The 20,458-nt window shown below is 40.7% G+C and overlaps 2 protein-coding genes across 4 annotated transcripts; one reads left to right on the forward strand and one right to left on the reverse strand.

The window, feature by feature from the left end:
* Positions 1 to 1,845: 1,845 nt before the first annotated feature.
* akap12a (A kinase (PRKA) anchor protein 12a) lies at positions 1,846 to 15,227 on the forward strand. The gene is made up of 4 exons (XM_008399087.3): positions 1,846 to 2,327; positions 5,310 to 5,409; positions 6,550 to 13,338; positions 13,442 to 15,227. The coding sequence occupies exons 1-3, from the start codon at positions 2,196 to 2,198 to the stop codon at positions 13,302 to 13,304; spliced, it is 6,987 nt and encodes a 2,328-aa protein (XP_008397309.1). The 5' UTR covers positions 1,846 to 2,195; the 3' UTR covers positions 13,305 to 13,338; positions 13,442 to 15,227.
* Positions 15,157 to 19,995, reverse strand: rmnd1 (required for meiotic nuclear division 1 homolog). 3 transcript variants are annotated; one of them, XM_008399086.3, is made up of 12 exons: positions 19,896 to 19,995; positions 19,101 to 19,564; positions 18,918 to 19,023; positions 18,757 to 18,832; positions 17,593 to 17,632; positions 17,404 to 17,504; positions 17,213 to 17,319; positions 17,065 to 17,129; positions 16,892 to 16,968; positions 16,540 to 16,660; positions 16,332 to 16,448; positions 15,157 to 15,815 (listed from the first exon to the last, which is right to left on the reverse strand). In XM_008399086.3, exons 2-12 carry the CDS (start codon positions 19,542 to 19,544, stop codon positions 15,783 to 15,785), a joined length of 1,287 nt encoding a protein of 428 aa, XP_008397308.1. In that variant the 5' UTR covers positions 19,545 to 19,564; positions 19,896 to 19,995; the 3' UTR covers positions 15,157 to 15,782. The 3 variants fall into 3 exon arrangements, with proteins under 3 accessions (XP_008397308.1, XP_008397307.1, XP_017157934.1); XM_008399085.3 differs by having other exon boundaries at positions 19,768 to 19,951; XM_017302445.2 differs by having other exon boundaries at positions 19,763 to 19,951.
* Between the last annotated feature and the right edge of the window lie 463 nt (positions 19,996 to 20,458).

The raw sequence follows: 20,458 nt of genomic DNA on the forward strand, positions 1-20,458 counted from the left end.
GCTCTATATAGAGATGTTTGTTAGCTTTGATTGTATATCTCACAATTTTGTAATTTATCATTGTTTATTAAACTGAACGCTGAGTGGCTTTGTTAATATTCTGTGCTAGAAGGCGGTTAGATGTGGCCTTTTTTTGTTGTTGAGAAACTGCCCCTTTAGTGGTCTCTGCACGGCCCTGGTCTGCCTGTTACAGGCCGAATTATTTCAGTATGAAAATAACACATGACACCTCCTGATGTCCTGTGCATGAAGCTTCTAATACTCTCTGAAATCCAATCAACCATGTCGCCCCAAGAGTCACAACTGGACAAGACCAGTGAAAATCAATCGTGTTCGTTCCATAATGATCGCAGCGACTTCCTGGACGAAGCAATATCCACTCATTCCTCCTGTTTAGAGCTTAAAGCCTTGCGCTGACAAGACATGACGCGTGCTTTGGGTCTTTATGATGTCCTCCTTTGAAAATCTGCAAGTGTAGAAAACTGTATTATAAAAACTTTACAATCCTCACAGAACTAAGTGTCCCAGGTCACGACCACGTCAGCGTCCATAGTAATTAGTGATCAGAGGCACTGTAACGTTTTGAAAAGTGAGATACAAGTACAGTTTGTTTGGCTCTTTGGAGTAAAGTCTTGAACCAAACATTAAAATGTAAATAAATAACATTACAGTGGTGGATGGACGGTTTTACTATGTGTGAGTGAGTGCACAATGCAGGATCCGTAAAAGTTTCGTGTGCACAGAATCCTGATTCAACACAACTCAGTTGGGACGAAATCTTTTCATCCCACATCAGTGTCTAACCTCATAAATGTGCTTTTAGGAAGAGAGGTCAAATATTCTCATAATGACGTCCCTAAACATGTGGAAAAGTGTCCCAGAAGAAGCTGTTAAAGCTGCACAGGTTGGGCTAACATCATCAGAAACTATATTCATTTAGAGCTAGAGGTCAGTCAAGGTCACATATGTGTGGTAATCGTATAGTTTTATGCGATATAGTTTGTGTGTATACAAGTTTTTATTCATTTTTTTCTAACGGTAAGCGCTTTGGGAGTGCTGTTATTTTTCTTCTCTAGGACAAAAGTCTTGATGTGTAGTTGGAATAATTGTTAAAACATTTCAATCCAGATTTTCCCATCTGACCCAAATTGACTCATTAGATGAAATGAAATGGGTCGGAAAGTTCAACAAAAACCACAATTCAACCTTTAACCCCCCTATTACAAGTAAAAAGAACAAAAGTCTGATCAGAAGAGGCTTTGGTTCTCCAACAGGACGACAATCTCGAGGATAAACATTGTGGCATCCGGTACGGCTCAGGATGGGAGGTGGGTGTGTTTTTGGTGTGAAATATCTGCATGCAGAACAAAAGCAGAAGATCTTGTGAAGACGCCGACTGATGCTGCTAAGAGAGTCTTTTTGTATAGCGGATGAAAATATCTGGTTTTAACTGTATCTTTGAGAAGAAGGCGGGTAAAATAAATCGACTTGCCAGGTTTTTGCAGTGATTTAGTCACCATGACATATTTCATAAACAGGTTTCAGTATTGAAAAAAAATGAAAACATGAAATGGCAACATGAAAAGAAGCAAGAATGTTACTTTGTTAGTATTCATGCTGTTTCACATTAATTCTCAAAACTCATACATACAGTACTTACCCAGTCATTTATTTATTTTTGTTGTTGTTGCAGAGTTTAAGACTTAATTTTATCCAATTAAGATTGAATATACGTTTCTAATCCAATTACACCGCACAAAATGATCTTGGAATAACTTTTAATTTATTTCGGGCTGTGAAATAAGTTGGTGCATGTTTGCTGTTTGCGTCTGGAAGCGATCTGTGGTGAAAGTACAAAGGCTCCGTTTCATCCTTCCAGCTCGGACATGATTTCCTCAGTCATCTGAGTACAGGAGCTTGTTTTTCCTCCTCTTTATTTGATGCATTCGGAGGCGTGCCGAGCCGAGCCGAGCCGAGCCGGACCGGGTCAGGCTTGGCTCCTTATATCTTCATGTGATCCCGAAGGGAGGTGTTGGAACTCGGTGGGGAGGAGGTGGGAAAAATAGTTCGTCAAGATCCATCCCAGCAGCAGTCAGGAGCTGACCTTCTCCACCACGGAGTTGCCGGCTCGTTGGGATCTATATTTTTTTGCGCGGCTCCCTCCGTCCGGACAGTGACGCGCTGCAGATCCGATTATGGGAGACGCTCAGTCTGCGCCACGGGAGGCCAAAAGCGATGCAGCAGCAGCGGGGGAGGAAGAGGAGGAGGAGGAGGAGAGGAGCGGGGAAGTGAAGGATGTGGAAACCGGACAGGACATCGACGACAAGGTACAGCGTCATGTTTTCTTCCCGCATCGATAACTTCTGCTGGTCATGTTAGGACCTAGACGCAGGGAATTCACCTGTTATGAACTGCGCGGAGTTTCTTTCGTTTACGCAGAATGGGGCTGATGTGTGTAAAAAGCAGAGGAAGATGCTGAGGCTGGGTTTTTTTTTTTTTTACTGCTGGCAGGACAACGCAGATGCTGCTGCAGAAAAGAAGGGAAGGGAACGAAAAGCTCTTTCAAACGGAGAGAATTAGTTGTACTGCAACACCGAGGTGTGTAGAAATTTGCCGGATTGCCAAAAACGAGCCCACTTTTGCTCGAGTTTTGGAGAGGACCGACTTTCATCTGCATTGCTTTTCTTTATGATGCGGTAGTTTTGAATTTCCTGACTGGGGTGGGTCGGTGGGACAAAACTCCAGGAAGAACAAAAGTAAAGCCCAAGGGAGGGATAAAATTCCCTCTCTGCTGCACTCAGCAGAGAGCAGCATCGATTATTTACGTGCACCGTCATTACCTGGTCAAGATGGGCAGGGAGTCCAACAAGATGCACTGTTCTGAGAGAGTCAGGAGAGGCATGGACACCCGACACTTCATATATAGCAAATGTCTGAATGTCAACAAGAGCAATCAATCCACAAACCTGGTTTATATGAAGCAGTAGAAATGCCATCTGAACCCAAATGAACTCACTTTATGAGTCTATAGTCGCACAGGGAGCAAGTGGAAGATGGAGGTCTGGTCAGAGAGACTAAACATGAACCTTTTGGCCCACATGCTAAGCCCTGTGGCTGGCGGACCTCTAAACCACCTGGAGCACCACATCTCAACCACAAGATGTGGTTCTGACAGAGTAAGAATGGCCTAGTCAAAGGGTCTACACACTTTAATCCAAAGAGCTATTTTTGCCCTCAGTTCAGAGCCATGAAACCTGCTTAGAGGCACTAAGATTACATCAATTTTTTTTTAAAAGATTACTTTTAATTTTTAATAAATATTTACAACAGCCAATTTGTTGTCATTTTTAAAGAATCGTTATTTTATTTCTATTTTTACATTTTAAAACAAAGAAAAAAAACTTTTTAAAGAGAGGATGAATACCTGTGATCAACGGGATGTTAATTGTGGTAAAAAAAAAAGAAAAAAAAGAAAAAAGCACAAAATTTCCAACCTGATAACATGAAAAAAATATCTAAAAAATATTATAGGTGCTTTTATTGTTGTTCTGATGTGGAAATTTATTGCAATTATTACATAAAAAACTGTAAAAAATCTAAAACTTGTATTTGTTATTATATTTGTATTTAAAAAAGGATTGGTTCTTCATCATTTTAATCAAAATTATTAGGAGTAAATGAGAAATCTCCAAAGGAAAACTTGTAGATCCAGAGACACGTGTTGCAAATCTCTGGCCTAGTCAAAGTAAAGACAATTGGGAATCTGTGGCAGAGCTTGGAAACTTATTTAGAGATGCTCTCTATTGTACCTGACTATAATGGAAGACTACATTAAAAAAATGAAAAAACATGACAATCTAAGTGTTGTAACTTTACTTACTTTTAAAACTTTTATAAATAAGATGCAAAAATGATTGGAAAAGATCTGTCATGTCTCTTGGCAAAAGGATCAATCAAACCATTAGTTGGTCATGGCAGCTCATACTGAGTTCAGTTCCTCCTGTTAAAAGGAAGTTGTTCCTTTCCTACGTCACCAAAAGCTTATTCAGGAGGAATTGCTGCAAAGCCAGTGACACAATGTAATCAATGACTTTCTAACAATCAGCCTTATTAAATTAATTTAACTGCGCTGAATCATAACCAGGATCAAATTGGTATCTGTATGCATCATTGGATCAATCTCGGAATACACTTCTGTATATAAATTTGGTCATTTCATGTGCTGTGAATTGGCGCTACACATGAACTGAAATTTCATAGCCTTAAACTTTTTTTTTTTTTTTTTGCTTTATTTTCTGAACTGTTCAAAAATACATTCAGAGACAAACAAGCTAAAAATAAATGAAAGCAAAAGAAAATCTGCCGAACCGTCTACCACAGGTCAGGCGCTCGCTTGTTTATGACAATGAGCGTAATAAACAAGCGCCTGGAAAAGGAAGTTTTAATCACGTTATGGCATTTGATCTTTTGGCATCTGGTAATTCTCTTAGCGGTTTTGCCCTGCATTTCCTCAGGGTTAATCGTCCTCAAGGATTACTTAGAAGACCTGTTTTGACATCAGCAAACAAAAGTGAGAAACATCGGCTCTAGAAGATTGGCCAAATATGTTGGGACACCGACATCTATCAACTCGCTGACTCGTTTATCCTGATTTATTAAGTGAATGACCTCATCCTAATTGGACATGTGTCCCTCATTCTCTAAACCCTGCTCAGACCTGCTGCACTAATCTGTCTCAGGGACTTGAGATTTAGGCTATTAGGGTTGCTAACAGAAAGGTCACAGTTGCCACCATCCAACAGTAACTGGATTGTATCGACTGTTTAGAAAACACGACTTAAGATGGAAGAAATACCCGAGAATCACAAAGGGAAAGTTATTTTTTTTACCCTTCCACAAAAGACAGAAGTATGACCAAAATGTTTGTAACTTAAAGGTAGAAAGAAAATACTTCTTTGTCATTTGTGAATAACTGAAGCAGAGTGTGGATTGACTGATTGCTGCATTTTATCTTAAAATTGGCTCCACCATGATGCAGATGAGAGCACCGTTGATTTGCACCAAGAAGGTCCTGGGTTTGAATCCCAGCCTGGAGTTCACCTGTACCATCTTCAAAACCACTGCTGTTAGGTTAACTGGTTACTCCAGGGTGAGTGTGTGATTGGTTGTTTGCCCTGTGATGCCTCTTGCCCAATAACAGCTGGAGATAGACAACAGTACTCCAACAGCCCTGTAGGGATCAGTGCGAATGGACAATTGATGGATTTTATAATCTATTACTAATCGTATGATTTTGTGCTTCGTTTCAGGTTCTCAGAAACAACGGACAGATCTCTGATATCAGCAGAAAAGCAGAGAGCTCCACAGTAGAGCTGAATGGTCACTGTGAGGATGAGATTGGCATTGAAGGTGAGGAATCCTAATATAAATACACATGAAGCTGCATATTTACATACACCGACTTTAAACCAGACTAAGTCTTTCCAATTTTTAGGGCACTCAGGATTACAAAAACTATTTCTGTTTGCTACATGTCAGAATAACTATTATTGTTTCCCTCCCATAGTTTCTTAATATGTGGTTGAATAGTTTGTTGTAATTGTAGCCCAGTTCTCCTGTCTCCTGGTGTGTCTGAGTCACCTGGCCTGTACACACCTTCCAAGGATCTGCTTAAAGAAATCTTTAAGGATCACTCCAAATCACAGACTTTCTACTCTTCAAGTCACTTTGTAAATATTTCCTTGGTATGATCAGGGTCATTGTCCATTAGGATTTTTAAACTAACTTACTGAGTCTTGAGTAGTTGGATCAATGTTTCCACATAATGTTATTTTCTTTAAAATACCATAAAATCTGAAAAGCTTACCAATCCCTTGTAAGGCAAAACACCCTCACGACTTTATTCTTGATATTTTGGCTGATTTCATTTAACTTTCAATTGATGGTATGCAAGAAATAAGTGTTACAGACAGGGACAAAGACATGATTTTAGGAGACATTTCCTCTGGTCTCTTGAAACTATGATTGGAGTGTTTAGTCATAATGACCACTGTTACATTTGGAAGAAAACTAGGGAAGCTGGCCAGCCTAAAAACACCGTCCCATTCGTGAAGTACAAAGGTGGACCTCACAAAAACAATAACATTATGAGGACAAGACATGGTGGAAATATCAAAGCAACATCTTCAGACATTAGCCAAGTAATCAAAGCTTGGGCACAGATGAGTCTTCCAAATGGACAATGACCAAGCATACTGCCAGATTAGTTACAAAGGACGACAAAGTCAATGTTTTTTAGGGGTCAAGTGCTATGAATAGTTTAACACTTACAGTATTTAAAGAAAGTCTTAGTTTTCTAACATGTAGCAAATAAATATAATTTTACAACAAGAAAAGTGTGATTTAACATTGGTCAGTGAAGAAAAAGTGTCTTTATCGAGTTTCAAAAATATATACATTTTAGCTGCATTACAGTTCAATGGCAAAAAATCTGAAGATTATCTCAACAGAAAACTGACTAGTGTATAATTTTCTCCTATCCTGGTTTAGCTGCCATTTGTCCAGACATAAAAGTTTCAGAGCCACCAAAAGAAGAAGAGACACCCTTAGAAAACGAAGACATTAACTTGAAGAAAGTGACTGGAGAAACTGAAGACGAACAGGTTGGACAAGATGATCTGATCGAAATGGATGCCAAGCAGAATGACATCAATGAAAGTTTCAGGAAGTTTTTCAGCAACATTGGTCTGAAGCTGACAGTGAAGAGAGGCTCCACCGACAGAGGTGCAGTGCCAATAGATGTGACGGAGGAGGAACCGAGCAAACCAGAAGATGTTAATGTTGAACCACCTGTGAATGAAATAATTGAGGAGGCTCAAGAAAGCACAGACCTCAACACGGCAGAGGAGGCTGTGGAAAACGATTCAACAGTGTGCCAGACGCCGACAGATGTTACACCTGATGATTTTCAGGAGAAAGAAGACGAGAAAACAGCAGGAACCAAAGAGGACAACACATCCCATGATGCGGGAACGTCTTCACCTCTCAGCGAGGACGTTACATCGCAGGAGGACCCACGTCCAGCATCTCCAGCTGGGCTTGACGAAAATGCAAGTCCATTTAAAAAGTTTTTTACAACTGGAATCTTTTCCGGCCTTCGAAAGAAAAAGAAGCTTGAAGATGATGAAGTAGGACAGAAAGAAGACGAAAAGGCAACCCAGGCGGCATGTGATCACCACCATGAGGAAGACTTTGCTTCAGCTGAGAAAGAGCTTCATGAAGAGAAAACTGAAGAGGAAAAGCCAATCACCAAGTCAGCTACAGCACCATCTATTGTCGTAAATGAAATCACCAACTCTCAGGAAATTGTTCAAGAAAGTCCCCTGAAAAGGCTTTTGTCAGGTTCTAGTTTCAAGAAACGAGGCAAAAAGCAAAAGGGCAGAAAATCGAATGACGCAGAGCTGTCTGACTCTGGAGAACATGTTTCAGATCAGCTTCTGTCATCAGCAGAGTCTGCAGACAACAAGAAAGAGGAAACTCCTGCAGAGGCGGTAAGTGGGGAAGACGGGGCTTGGTTTTCATTCAAAAAGCTCGTAACTCCCCAAAGGAGGAAGAAGTCATTTGTGGACCATGAAGAGGGGCCAATTCCAGGTTCAAAAGATGGACTGAAATCAGCTGAGGCAGAGCAAATATCAGATCACAGCACAGAGGAAGGGAAAAGGAGGAAAGATTCGTCTGTGTCATGGGAAGCTGTGTTGTGTGGATCTGGAAGAAGAAGAAGCCGGAAAACATCAGACTCTGAGGATGACGTGCCTCAAAATAGTGAAGGTAGCAAGCAAAATGGTGGATCTAAAGAACCGCCGATTGGAACGTCTAATGAGCTGCAGGAGATTCTGGTGTCATCCCCAAAACAGACAGGAAGTCCTCCAAAGGATGACGAAAGCTCAACATGGAGGTCGTTTAAAAAACTTGTCACTCCCAAAAAGAAATCGAAGGAGGAAGAGGAAAGCACCTATGAAGCTGGCCAAGATGATTCAGCCTTTTCCATAAAGAAACTCCTGTCAGGAAGAAAAACAAGAAAGTCTGTTGATGTTTCTCCTGAGGAGGTCGATAAAGAGGTGGCAAGTATCGATGATGAGGACTCTGAGACACCCGCTGTGGTTCCACTGTCTGAATTTGATTTACCTGAAACAGAACCAGTGGCAGAAAAAGAAAGTAATATAGCAAAAGATGGAGAAGGTGAACCTCAAATGGAAACCATTGAGATCAAAGAGGAAGTCCAGTTACAAGACATTGTGCCTGCTGAGCCAAAAGACATCCCAAGCCACGAAGGAGCTTTAGAAAAAGAGGCTTCATCAGCCGCAACTACAGATGAAGAGCCAGACGAGCTCACAGACTCAAGCAATCATCAACAGCTCAGTGATATCCCAGAGGAGGGGATCATTACAGAGACCACCCCAGCCTCAGTGGCGGAGGAGGAGGCAGCAAAAGACGAAACAATAGCGGAGGACCTGCTGGAGATCACATCTGAAGCAATAACCGCTCCGGAGCCAGCAGACGTTACCTTGGCAGATGAAACAGAGATGGTGTCGGCAGTTTCCCAGTTATCAGACTCTTCAAAAACGTCTGGCAACACAACACCTGTCCCAGCAGAGTACACCGTCATGAACACAGAGTCCCTCCTGCAGCAGGTTTCTGAGACTATCGCCACAAGCCCGAAGGCAGTTCCAGTGTGTTTGGAGGAACAGAGTCATGAAAGAGTGGTTTGTTCAGTGTCACATCAAATACTTGAAGCGTCTGTATTAAACCAGCCCAAAATGCTGGAAATACACAGAGAATCAGAAGCAACAAGCATAAAGACAGGCCTAAATGCTGAAGGAATTGATGTGGTGAATGAAGTCGCAGTAACAATCCAAGCTGAGAGCACCTCTCACCTTAGTGAGGCCATTTCTACAGAAATGGTTTCAGAAGTTCCTAAAGAGGAGCTTGACACCGCTGAGCCAGCTACAGATGATGTCTGTGAGGTCAATGTTTCAGAATTACAAAAAGAGATGAAAGATTTGGAAATTACACCAGAGAGGCAGCATGTAGTTGAAGGTGCAGGGGATGTAGATGAAGCAGTTTCAATAGAGAGTTTACCTAAAAGAGAAGAAGTTGCAGCGACTGAAGAACTTATTACTGGTCAAGCTAGAAGAAAAACAGACTCCAAAGAAGAATTAGCGGTAACATCAGTAGAAGACACAGAGGAAGCAGGTGGGAAGGAGAAAAACCAAACTATGACAGAAGAGGACACTGAAACCAAAAAGCAAGCTCGAAATGAGGTTAAACCTCCGGATGCAGTGGATGAGCTGGAAGAACAGGCAAGAGCAGAAACATCTGAGGTGGCCAAAGTAGAGTGTTATATTCACTCACCTGAAGAAAGGTCCCCAGAGTCCATTCAACTAACTGGAACACCCTCACAGGATCTTAGTGAAGAAACCAAAGACAACAAAGAACCTCCAGTAGTGAAAGCTAAAACTGAGCAAAGTGCAGAAGTGACAGAAGTTGTAAAAGCTGCTGCAACAAAGTTGGTAGAGGATCTGGTTCAGACACTCAATACAGAAGTATCAGTTTCAGAAAATATTTTCACAGCTGAAATAGACACCGACGAGTCAAAACCAGAAGAGTCTCTCCCTGAAGTGACAGAGGAGACAGAAAAGAAAGAGCCCCAAAATGATCAGTCTGAAGTTATAGTAGAATTAGAAAGTGTTCAAGTACCAACGTTAGAGTCAGAGGACGATACAGCCCAATCCCTTATTATGGAAGCACCAGTGGCAGATGATGCAGCAACTGAAAGAGATGCAGAAGAATCTCTGATTGATGTAACTGAGGAGGTGGAGAGGAACGAGCCAGAAACAGCAGCTGTGCAAATTGACAGCGCCAAAGTTACAGAAGTATTAGAAAGTGCACAAGCTCCAACAAATGAATCAGAGGAAGATGCTTTCCAGTCCCTTCATAAAGAAGTGTCATCATTGCCAGATTCTTCACCAGCTGAAAAACATACAGAGGCATCTAGACAGCTGGAGCCTCTTGCTGAAATCAGAGATGGGCAAAAAGATAAAGAACCACAAATAGATGGAGCCCAAATCCATCAGTCAGAAGATACAGAAGGATTTGAAAGTGCTCAAGCCCCAAAGTTGGAGTCACAAAAGGATGCAGTAGTGTCCCTTAATGAAGTGTCATTGCCAGACCTTTCGCCAGCTGAAAAAGAAGAACCCAAACAAGAAGAGTCTCTCACTAAAGTCACTGATGAGCAAGAAGACAAAGAGGTCAAAACGAATGTAACTCAAACTGACAATGCTGAACTCAAAGAAGAATTGAAATCTGTAGAAACACCAACAGTGACATCGGACGAGGATCTAATTCAGTCCCTTAATAAAGAGGCTGAAGCAGACATACAGGATGAAAAACAAGAGGAAAGTGATAAACCAGAAGACAAAGAGCCACAAACAGATGCAACTCAAATCAAAGAAGAATTGATAAGTCCAGAAGCACCAATATTGACTTCAGAAGAAGATGAAGGTCAGTCCATTAATCAGTCAGCGCTGTTTACAGAAAACATTTCATCTACTGTAACAAATGCAGAACCTGAACTGGTAAAGTCTCTCTCTGAAGAAGATGAAGAACAAGCTGACAAAGAGAGACAAAAAACAATTCCTACACTGGAGTCTTCTGACGTTACACAAGTTTCTGATGTTAAAGAAGTCACAGATGTTGTACAAGAAGCCCCAGACGATGATCAAGAAGACATACTGGCGTCAGAAGAAAGCAGAGTGGAGGTTCTAGGAAAAGATGCAACGCCTACTGATACCATACCAAAAGCAGAAACAGTTGAAGAAAAACCAAAAGAGGAACCTGAAAGTTTGATTCAAGGAATCATTCAAGTGGAGGATGCTCATGAAACAGAGAACGTTCAGGAACCAGAAGCTGCTGCAGTTCCGCCAGATGCAGTAGCAATTAGCTCTGGAGCATCTGATGTGGAAGTGATACATGACACTTCAACATTGGAAACGGTCACAAAAGAACTAATTATTACAGAGTCAAAGGAACCTCAGTCTGTGGAACTAGAAGATTCACCTCCTAGTCCACAAGATATTGCCTCAGATTTAGAGACATGCAAATCAACAACTCCACCAAGTGATGAGGAAAGTAAGACTCAGGAACCTGAAACACAAACATTACTTCAAGATGTTCCACAGCCAGAAGACATTGCGCCAGAAAAGCCAGAGGGGAAAGATGTATTGCAGCTGGATCAGGAAACTGATACTAAACCATGTGATGCTAAGGTTGAGCATGAAGAAAATGTTCTTGAGAATGTGGAGGGGATACCAGCATTGACAGCAGTTCATGTATCCTCAGTTAATGAGGAGGAGGCAAGGACTGTCGAGGTCCTAGAAAGAACAACATATCCTAAGGAAACCCAACCAGTTTGTGTAGACCTGGTTGAAGTTTCAGAAGAACCCAAAAGTGAAGTGAATCTCTGTGAGCAGCAGGAGACAGTAGAGGGGGATAAAATAGACCTACTTTCAGCTGCCGAGATAAAGGTGGCTGCAACCGATCACACCTTCATATCACATGAAGTTATGAGTAATTTAAAATATGTTTCAAGTGAGAAACTTAATGTGGATCAAGAAGTTTTGATGAGCAAAACAGCCTGTGAGATAGAAATAAATGATACAGTAGAGACTGCAACCCCGTTAGTGCTCGATGACATTAATCAGGCAGCAGAGCCGAGCATTGCTGTTGTGACAATGCGTGTGCCGCCTGTGGAGATCGAGGTGAATCACAAAGTCCAGGTGCACCTAATGGATGTGGACATCAGATCAGCCCAGAATGCCGTTGACACAGTGATCCAAGTAGGCATTACAGAATATAAGGAAGTCATTGATGTGTGCCATGAGAGCATTCAGAAAGTAGACAATATCTTAGCCACTGCAGGAGTTGAAGCAGAAACTACTATTGAAGAAATCCAGGTGACAGTTCAAGAAGTTATGCAGCATGTGACGAGTAACTTACTGGAAATGCCGTCCGAGATGGCCACTCAACATGTAGAACAAGTCATGGAAGAGTCAGTAAGTATGATAGAAGTATGTGAGGCAGACCAAAAGGAATCAGTTGAGACGGTGATCAATGACAGCACTGAGATGGCCATCAAAAGACAAGAGGAGGAGGCCATTGTCATCACTGAGAACTCTGGAATCCCGGCTGAGCAAGAAGGCCTTGGAGGATCCAAGGCACCTTCAATTATTCCACAAAGCCCAGAAATCTCTGTTGAGGATCACAAAGCGGATTTGGAGGAAGCAAAACCTGATGAGCCAGAAGTATGCACCGCAGCAAGAGATGCAAGAACAGAGGAATTAGCTGGAAAGGGCCCCAATGAAACCACCATGGAACCTCTGACAAGTACGCAAAGACAGCTTGCTACACCTGGCAATGCTGGATTAGCAGTCTCCCAAAACACTGGAGTAATCACATCTGTAGGCAACCTTGAGTCCCCTTCTAGCCTATCTTTAGAGTTCAAACTGAACATACAGTTTGCTCAAGTCAAAGCCTCAACATGGCCCTCTGCTGCACCTATAGAGAGAATTGAACCTGTGAAGCAGGTGGATGTTTCTGAAGCTGGAGTTCAGGCAGAGGAGTCAGCAGAGTCTGTACGTCAAAGAGATGAAGGCAAGAAACAGACAGAGCTAAATGAGGTTGCAGTGCAGGCAACCAGTATTACAGAACCAGAAGCGGACTCACATTTAATCCAAAGGGCTGTGATTGCAAGTCAGCCAGTGCTACAGGATGTGGGTATCCAAGCAGTGGAAACAATAGAACCATTGGAACAAATACGATCCACTGAAAGAGCCATCGCAGAGGTTCAGACAGTGGAGGTTTGCCAACCAGCAAGACAAGAGAAGAGAGCAGTGCTTCTGAGAAAGCCTCTGCTTTCCGAGGCGAAAAAAGGCTGGGCTTTCAAACAATCAGAGGATGAAAACGATCAAGACGTTTGGCTGGACGCGGAGGAGGACATCTATCCACAGCAGGACATGCAAACATCCACAGAAAAGGTGGATGAGAGAGTCAAGCTGCAGAGTGAAAGTGAAGAAAAAGATGAAGCAGAGCCTGAGCTGGAGTTTGAGATGGCATGCAGCCTGGAGGCCGGGGACACAGAAAGTCAACGAGACGCGCTGAGAAAAGAAACGAGTGAAATAGAAAGTGAAGGGGAGGATTTCACTGTTGCACTCGAGGACCTGGGAACCAGCGTCTCCGTGATGGAATGAAGCCAACACATCCCGACTCTGGGGTTAACGACAGGTAAATCTTAGTACATTTTCAGAATCACTGTTCATTTAACGAATTTAGTCTTCAATTATCTGTCTCAAATGACTAACAGGTGCTTTATCTCGTCTTTTCCAAGGTTGGACAATCATAACTAAGGACGAACGATCCGAAAAGCCATTGCAGTGTTTCCCGTGACATCAAGTTAATCCAGTAATATTCCCATATTTAGTGGTGGAACCATTCTTGACTTTGAACATAACATTAAGGTGTGGAGGTGTGGTTAGAGAAGTTTGGACAGGGAAGCTGTTGACCTTTTCAGGGTGATTGCAGTGATTTCAGGTGTGAACGCATCAACCTCTCACTGAAACATGGTTGTTCCAAAGTGTGCGACTTAGACTACTAATCATGTCCAATTCTTCCACTTTTAACATTATATATATTTTTTTTTTTTGAAAAGTAAAAGTGATTTTAACAGTATCTGAGAGAATTCGAAAGCAGTATTTACGTTTGTACTCCGACACTGCACACACCTTTTTTATATACTAATGTATGTAGATATTTCGCAGCCTGTCCTATTTATGACCACGTATGTTTCATCACTCAGTCTTTTAGTTGTTTCACCTGCAGAGCCTTGTGAAAGGGTTCATACTCCTTGAACACTTTCACATCTTCTTAAGTAACAACCACAAACTCAAATGCATTTTGTAAGGAAAATTACAAGCACTTTTTTTTCTACAAATAATCTTAAAAGTGTGGAAGTAATTTGTATTCATCTCCTCTGAAACAATACTTTGTACACTGAGCTTTTCCTGCAATCACAGCTGCAAGTGTTTTGGCGTCTACCAGCTTTGCACATCTAGAAACCAAATTTATTTGCTCCTTTACAAAAAAGCTCAAACTCTGACAGATTAGTTAGACAGTATCCATTTCAAGCGCGTCACATCTGATTTAAGTCCAGATTTCTACCTGATTATCCTAACACAACAAAAAATTATTTGATCTAAACCATTCTGTTGCAGCTTTGGTTTCATTTTTAGAGTCAAAACCTCCTTATAGTAGCTCGCACAAGTGCCATATCTACCCTTTCAATTTTCAGATGACGAATTAAACAAAGCTCTGATTTGTTCAGATTGTGAAATGTTTTTAAAAAAATAACCCAGAAGGTACTAAATTTTATTTAACGCTAGCTGAGTAAAGGGGCTGGATATAAAAGCACACCACACTTTTGAGATGTGTTTGTAAACAAAGTAGAAAACCATGATGTTCGTTCCACCTTACAGTTACGCGCTATTTTACACAGTCATAATAATACAGCGCTGTGTGCGGCTGTAATGTGACAAAAACGAGGAGGTTTGTGTGGGAATGAACACGTTTGAATGTGAGTCCTTTACGATTTTACGAAATCTATTACAGACCTAAACATATTTCAGTTACTATATTTTATCTTGTAAATAACGTCTGTTTTAAAGCTCATACAGGCTCTACTGTGCATATTTGCAGTCAAAAAGAGATACCACTCAGTCAGTTTCAAGGAGACAGGGAGCATGCCACATCACCGTAGAAAGGTCTGACATTGAATGTACCCAAATATTGATCTTTGAGCCTTATTAAGATTATTATTAATAATAATAATAATAATATACTTCTTGTTCCATCTTTCTGCCCAAATGTTTATGAATCAACAACTAAAAGGATTATCTGGATACAACCAGCTATGTTTTCAAGCTGAAGGAAAAAAAACAACAACAAAAGAAAACACACACAATGTTGTTTTCTTCATTCTTCCTTTCATTCCATGTATTCTCATTCTTGTCAAAAGTTGCAAGATGTAAAACACAACCCTGAGATGCCTTTATTCGTGTATCAGCAAGATTTTATTATTAAAACAGTGTTTTATTTGAATAAAATAATACCTGCACATATCCTAACTCTCCTGTGTTATTGTAACGTCTTACTCAGTTTAACAGATTATTAGGGCTCATGTTTTACATTCAAACAGTGGTCTGCATATCAAAACGTCCAGAACAGAACTCACGCTTTTTGTTGGGGGACCAAATAGGAGCAGATACATTCGTGTTAGAATTTATTCTTCTTTCTTTTAACATGAATGAGTCACACAAATAACATTTTCATAATTCTCTTAAAATTTAAATGCAAAAAGAGTCAAATACTCAACAAGTTTGAATAAAAATCTGAGCAGACATTTAGCCAGGCTCAGCACCATTCTACCCTGGAAGGATAAGCGAGAGTAAACAATGGATGAATGGACATGTTTATAGATAAATTGTGCGTTTGAGAAGTGTCCCTTTGTTGAAACAGGAACAAACCTACAGCTAATCGGGTCCCCTTCACATTTTCAGGTTGCGTCAGTGATTCATTGTGAAATAGCAGTGAATGAATACCTTAGCACAGCACATCATTCTTCCCTTGAAGTCTCTAATGTCATTCATAGATTTGTGCTTTCTGTGGTCAGCAGGTTAGAAGATCATTTTTGCGAGTTCAAACATCACCTTCAAGGAGAACAGGACACAGATTAATCACACTGGAGAGATATTAAGCAGAGCTTCTGTAAAATCGTTTTTTTGCATTTTGCGACATAAACCTTCTAGTACATCAGGATTTTATTTGGTAGACCAACACGTTGCAGTGCAGAAATGAGAAGTAGAGAGAAAAGTAAACAGTTTTCAAACAACCTTTACAGCTGGAGGTGTTTGGGGTTTTTCCCCGCTGGTTTTGCACACTAAAAGACTGAAATTTAGACACAAAATATTTCCACATCAGTCCAACTGAGGTTAAATTACACACAAGTGGACAAACAATCAGGTTACTTCTGACAGCAATTCGTTGCACTGTATTTTATTTAGGAGTCTCAGAATAAAGGGGACGAAAGACAAATTCCCTTTTATCTCACTTCTTTGTGCTGGTATTTCAACATAAAACCCCGAAAAATCTAGAATTTGTAGTTTTAACACCCCGAACAAATCCTTTTTTACTGTAAAAAAAGGGGTGAAGTAAACCCACTGTACCTCAATGGTAATGAGGATGACTATCATCCACTCCAACCTCAAGCTGTGCTTTTCACTCAGGTGGCTCCTCATCAGGTCCGTCAGCTGCGTGCAATGCTCCAGCTTCTCATTCACAACCTACAAATGACAGTAACGCACAAAGAAGGGAAATAAACGTCTCGCTACGGCTCTTGTTCATGAGTCATCCGTGCTCTGCAGCTGCATTTACGTTGACTCTGCGGTTGATGCTCAGGAACTGGCACGTCTTGTCATAGAGCTTCTCTAAGTTTTCTCGGTCCCAGTAGAAATCGGGAGTGAGGAGAAGGTCGGACCTCAGGTTGATACAGTGTCTGCAGGAGGCAGAGAGCAAAAAAACGATTAAAGTTACGGTCATGCCTGAGGCAGGCGACGTTAAACATGACCGCACAAGACGGGCACTTCCTCGAAGCTGAAGTGGTAAAAATAGAAAACCAAGTGAAGAGGCTGGCGCCACGAGTAATTGGAAAGCCTCGGCTTTCTCTTAAGTCGTAAAAATGAAATGGAAAACGAGTGAGCTGCTGTTTGGAGAAAAATGAATTTACCTCAACGTAAATAGCTCTCCAATCTTCTGCATAACCTCAGCAGAGGATAGTTTGATTCTCCTGCCAGACTTCAGCATCTAAGCAAAACAAATTACTTCACATTTAGATTTTCAAATAGCTGGCGTTGCGTGTCATAAAATGTGCAGAGTCCATCTCCGCCTTGTCCATTGTACCTCTGGGATTGACTGAATTGACTCTACAAAGTTGTCCAAAGCCACCTCCCATATCGCCAACTTTACTGAAAAACAAACAAACAACAAAAAGAACTAAGAGTAAAACAGTGTGTAAAACCAAAACCCAAAGCAAGTCGGTAGTATTCACCTGACAGACAGAGAGCGTTTGAAAATGCAAATTTCTCCAGGACAGCCTCTTGTTGATCCATGTCGTAACTAAGAATGAAGTTGCCTCTCTCCAGCTTTGTGTTTCCTCTGAGGAGAAGATTTAAATGTTTTAATGAGCAGGAAGCATTCAGGAACACCAACAACCCTGGCTGACATTGAAGCGCCTCGTACTCTCCCACAGTGTAGTTGATCTCCTCATTTTCCCAGTGAACTAAGGCTACTTCGTAAGGCTGGATCTCATGATGTTCCAGTAACCTCAAAACCTTCTTCATCTGCACAAAAGGAGAACAAACTCCGTTGTCAACAGGTGATATGATGTAGAAACGGGTTCAGTTTGGAAATGCTAAAGATAACGTTCACCTCTTTCTCCTGGACATTCCAGAAAACAACAGATCCTTCCCTGAAATTCAGATTTGGAACGTCAGAACAAAGATTTCCAAAACACCACAGCTCACACTGAGAATCAGGAAATGATAGAAAGCTAATTTCCACAAGAGTTTCTTCTTTTCCAGTAGATTAAAACTATAATTTTATTTTACACAGATTATGTTTTAGACCAAGCTACACAATCTTGATGAAACATTCACGAAAAATGTATAAATTTATTGGCTTTTAATTACTTATTCCAACATTTCTTTTTCCAGGGTGAAATGATGATACAACAAACAATCCCAATTATTGTGTTTATTATTATTTTCAACAAAGAAAATTTTTGTTAGTTCTAAATACCAAACGTCAGACTGCTCTGTCCTTCCTGAACCGGTCCTGATGTGCGTTCAGAGTCTTTCTAGAACCAGTAAATGGTGTCCAAGTTTTGACCAACTAGTTGTGGATTTGAAGTGAAGTAAAAAAAATGGAGGTAATCCTTCTTCGTCATTACGCCAACCACTTAGTGCAATGCGCCTGTGACAGTGGCAGCTAAATGACCCCTCAGCATGACACTGCCACCACCATGCTTGACGGTTTGTGTGTCCTTTGAATTAAAAGCCTTTCCTCAGATTCCCTAAACATACTTCTAGTCAAAGTGGCTAAATAGCTCTCAGTCTTTATTTCTTCTGTCTGATATTTCTATTATCAATATTATATAATATATAACTGTCCCCACAAAATCTAAATAAAAAGGCATAATAATGCCTGGAGGTTGTGATTGGAATGTGTGTAGGTGAGGTGTGATCTGCTAAGGGGCATTTATCTAAACATCAACGGTGCTGCATGCACATATTAGGGCCCGTAATTATATGTTTGAGTATTTAAAAATTAGAAAAATAAAATAAATTCAAATTTGTGAACCCAACTCTTTACTTTGAAACTCAGTAAAGTTGTTTGTTGTATCGTCATTTCAACCTTGGTGTGGGCAAACTGTGGTTCTCACGAATCACTAAAGTCCACAATTAAAATGATATTCAACAACTATGATGTCATTTTAATATAAAAATATACAATAAAGATGTAAAAAAAAAAAAAAAAAAGAAACAAAGTAAGTCATAAACACTTAATGTTTATGACGAAGCTCGCCGTTTCTACCTGAAGAAAAAAATAAGAGCGTCGTCGTCTACTTTAGCAGTGTTTTCGGTGCTTATCACCAGGACGTTTGATGCATCTGAAATAAAAACAGGACAGTGAGAAGAACTCAAAGCAGCGTACCTCAGAGTCAAGTTGTGATATAACAGCTGCTTGGCTTGTACCTCTTGGTAAATCTATTTCTTGAAAGCCGTGGTTTATCAAGTCGTGGCTGAGTGTTGGCAAATGATACTGGTCTGCTGTTGCAAAGGCTATGCATTGCATCATATCCTGCAGACAAAATAACACCTGAATTAATGACTGAACCAGGCAGTAACAGATGGAAAAACAATCACTAATTTCATCACCTCATCCTCCTTCTTTGAAGGCTGGTTGGACCGAGAAGGCTGTTTAGTTCGTGGGCCTTTAGGAGGTCTTTTTCCTGTAGGAGGCACTATTACTGGTTTTAAGGTTGGCTTTAGCACTGACTTTACAATGTTAGATGAATAAAAACGAGCCTGATTACATATGAAGTTTGTATGTTTCCCAGGGAGAGTTAAAAGAGGAACACTGTAAGTATTAAATCCAGCTACAGCAGGATGAACATGTGTTTTATGCATGCACTGCTGGTAAAATGTGTTTACATAAAAGGTTCTTGTGGCTGTAGATGACCAGGAGTTAATCATTGGGGTAGATTCGTTGTTGCTGGGCTTCAAACATTGGGTAAGAATGGTTGGAGAAACAATACAGACTGGTCTGCTCCCAGCAAGCTGCAGAGCTCCGAGTCTCGACCACAATGTCCGAAGAAGCATCTTTCTGGTGCAAAGGTGTTCTGCAATATAAGGGGGAAAGAGAAATACATAAAAATACAGAAAGTAGGAACAAGAATAAGTAAACCCGATTGGCTCAGATTATAAATAAAAATTTTGATAAGCTCACAGTAAAAACTACCGACAGTTCAGAGCAGGTAATAACCTCTGAAAACATGCTAACAACGTGCTAAAAGCCACCGTGCAACATTAGCCTTTACCTTACCGGGGACGGAAAACGCAGCGTCTTGAAACAAGCCAGAGATAATGTGGTTAAACAGCGGTAACTGGTAACGAAGTGTTAAAAGAAAACCATAAAGTGTATCAAATTGTTTGACAGCAAATTTGCCTGACCCAGGAGGCGTGTTTCTCCTCGCACAAGCTGATGTTGTTCCGCACTTCCTGTGTAGCGTGACGTATTCAAGTGGGAGTTGTAAGTTCAGAGTCTTGACTTGCAGGTAAAAACCGCACAGCCTTAAGTTTTATGTTAAAACTACATGAATTACTCTGACACGGGTCCTACAATGTGGCGAAGTAATGACCCTTTATGTGTCATATTTGTTCATATCACACAAAATAATAATTAATATGTCAAAATACCTTTTACCACCAGTTGCGATTCTACACGGCATTTTAAGGCTGCATTTTAAACTTCACGGTGCATTCAAGTCAACTCGTGCAAGATTGATGTTACTCCAACCTTTATTATATTTATGAATGTTTACAGGTTTAGGTGAAAAAAGATGTTCTCATTAATGCAAAACGTTCGTTTGTGATAAGAAACGAGAAAGACTTTAAACGATGAAGACACAAAATAAAATGGGAATCAATAATAATAGAAAAATGTTTTATTTGTTATTGAAAGTTGCATTTCTAAAATTATTTAAACTCTTAGAGATTGAGCACTGACCGGGCCA

This window comes from Poecilia reticulata, chromosome 22, assembly GCF_904066995.2.
Source record: "Poecilia reticulata chromosome 22, P_reticulata-male-v2, whole genome shotgun sequence".
Lineage (NCBI taxonomy): Eukaryota > Metazoa > Chordata > Actinopteri > Cyprinodontiformes > Poeciliidae > Poecilia > Poecilia reticulata.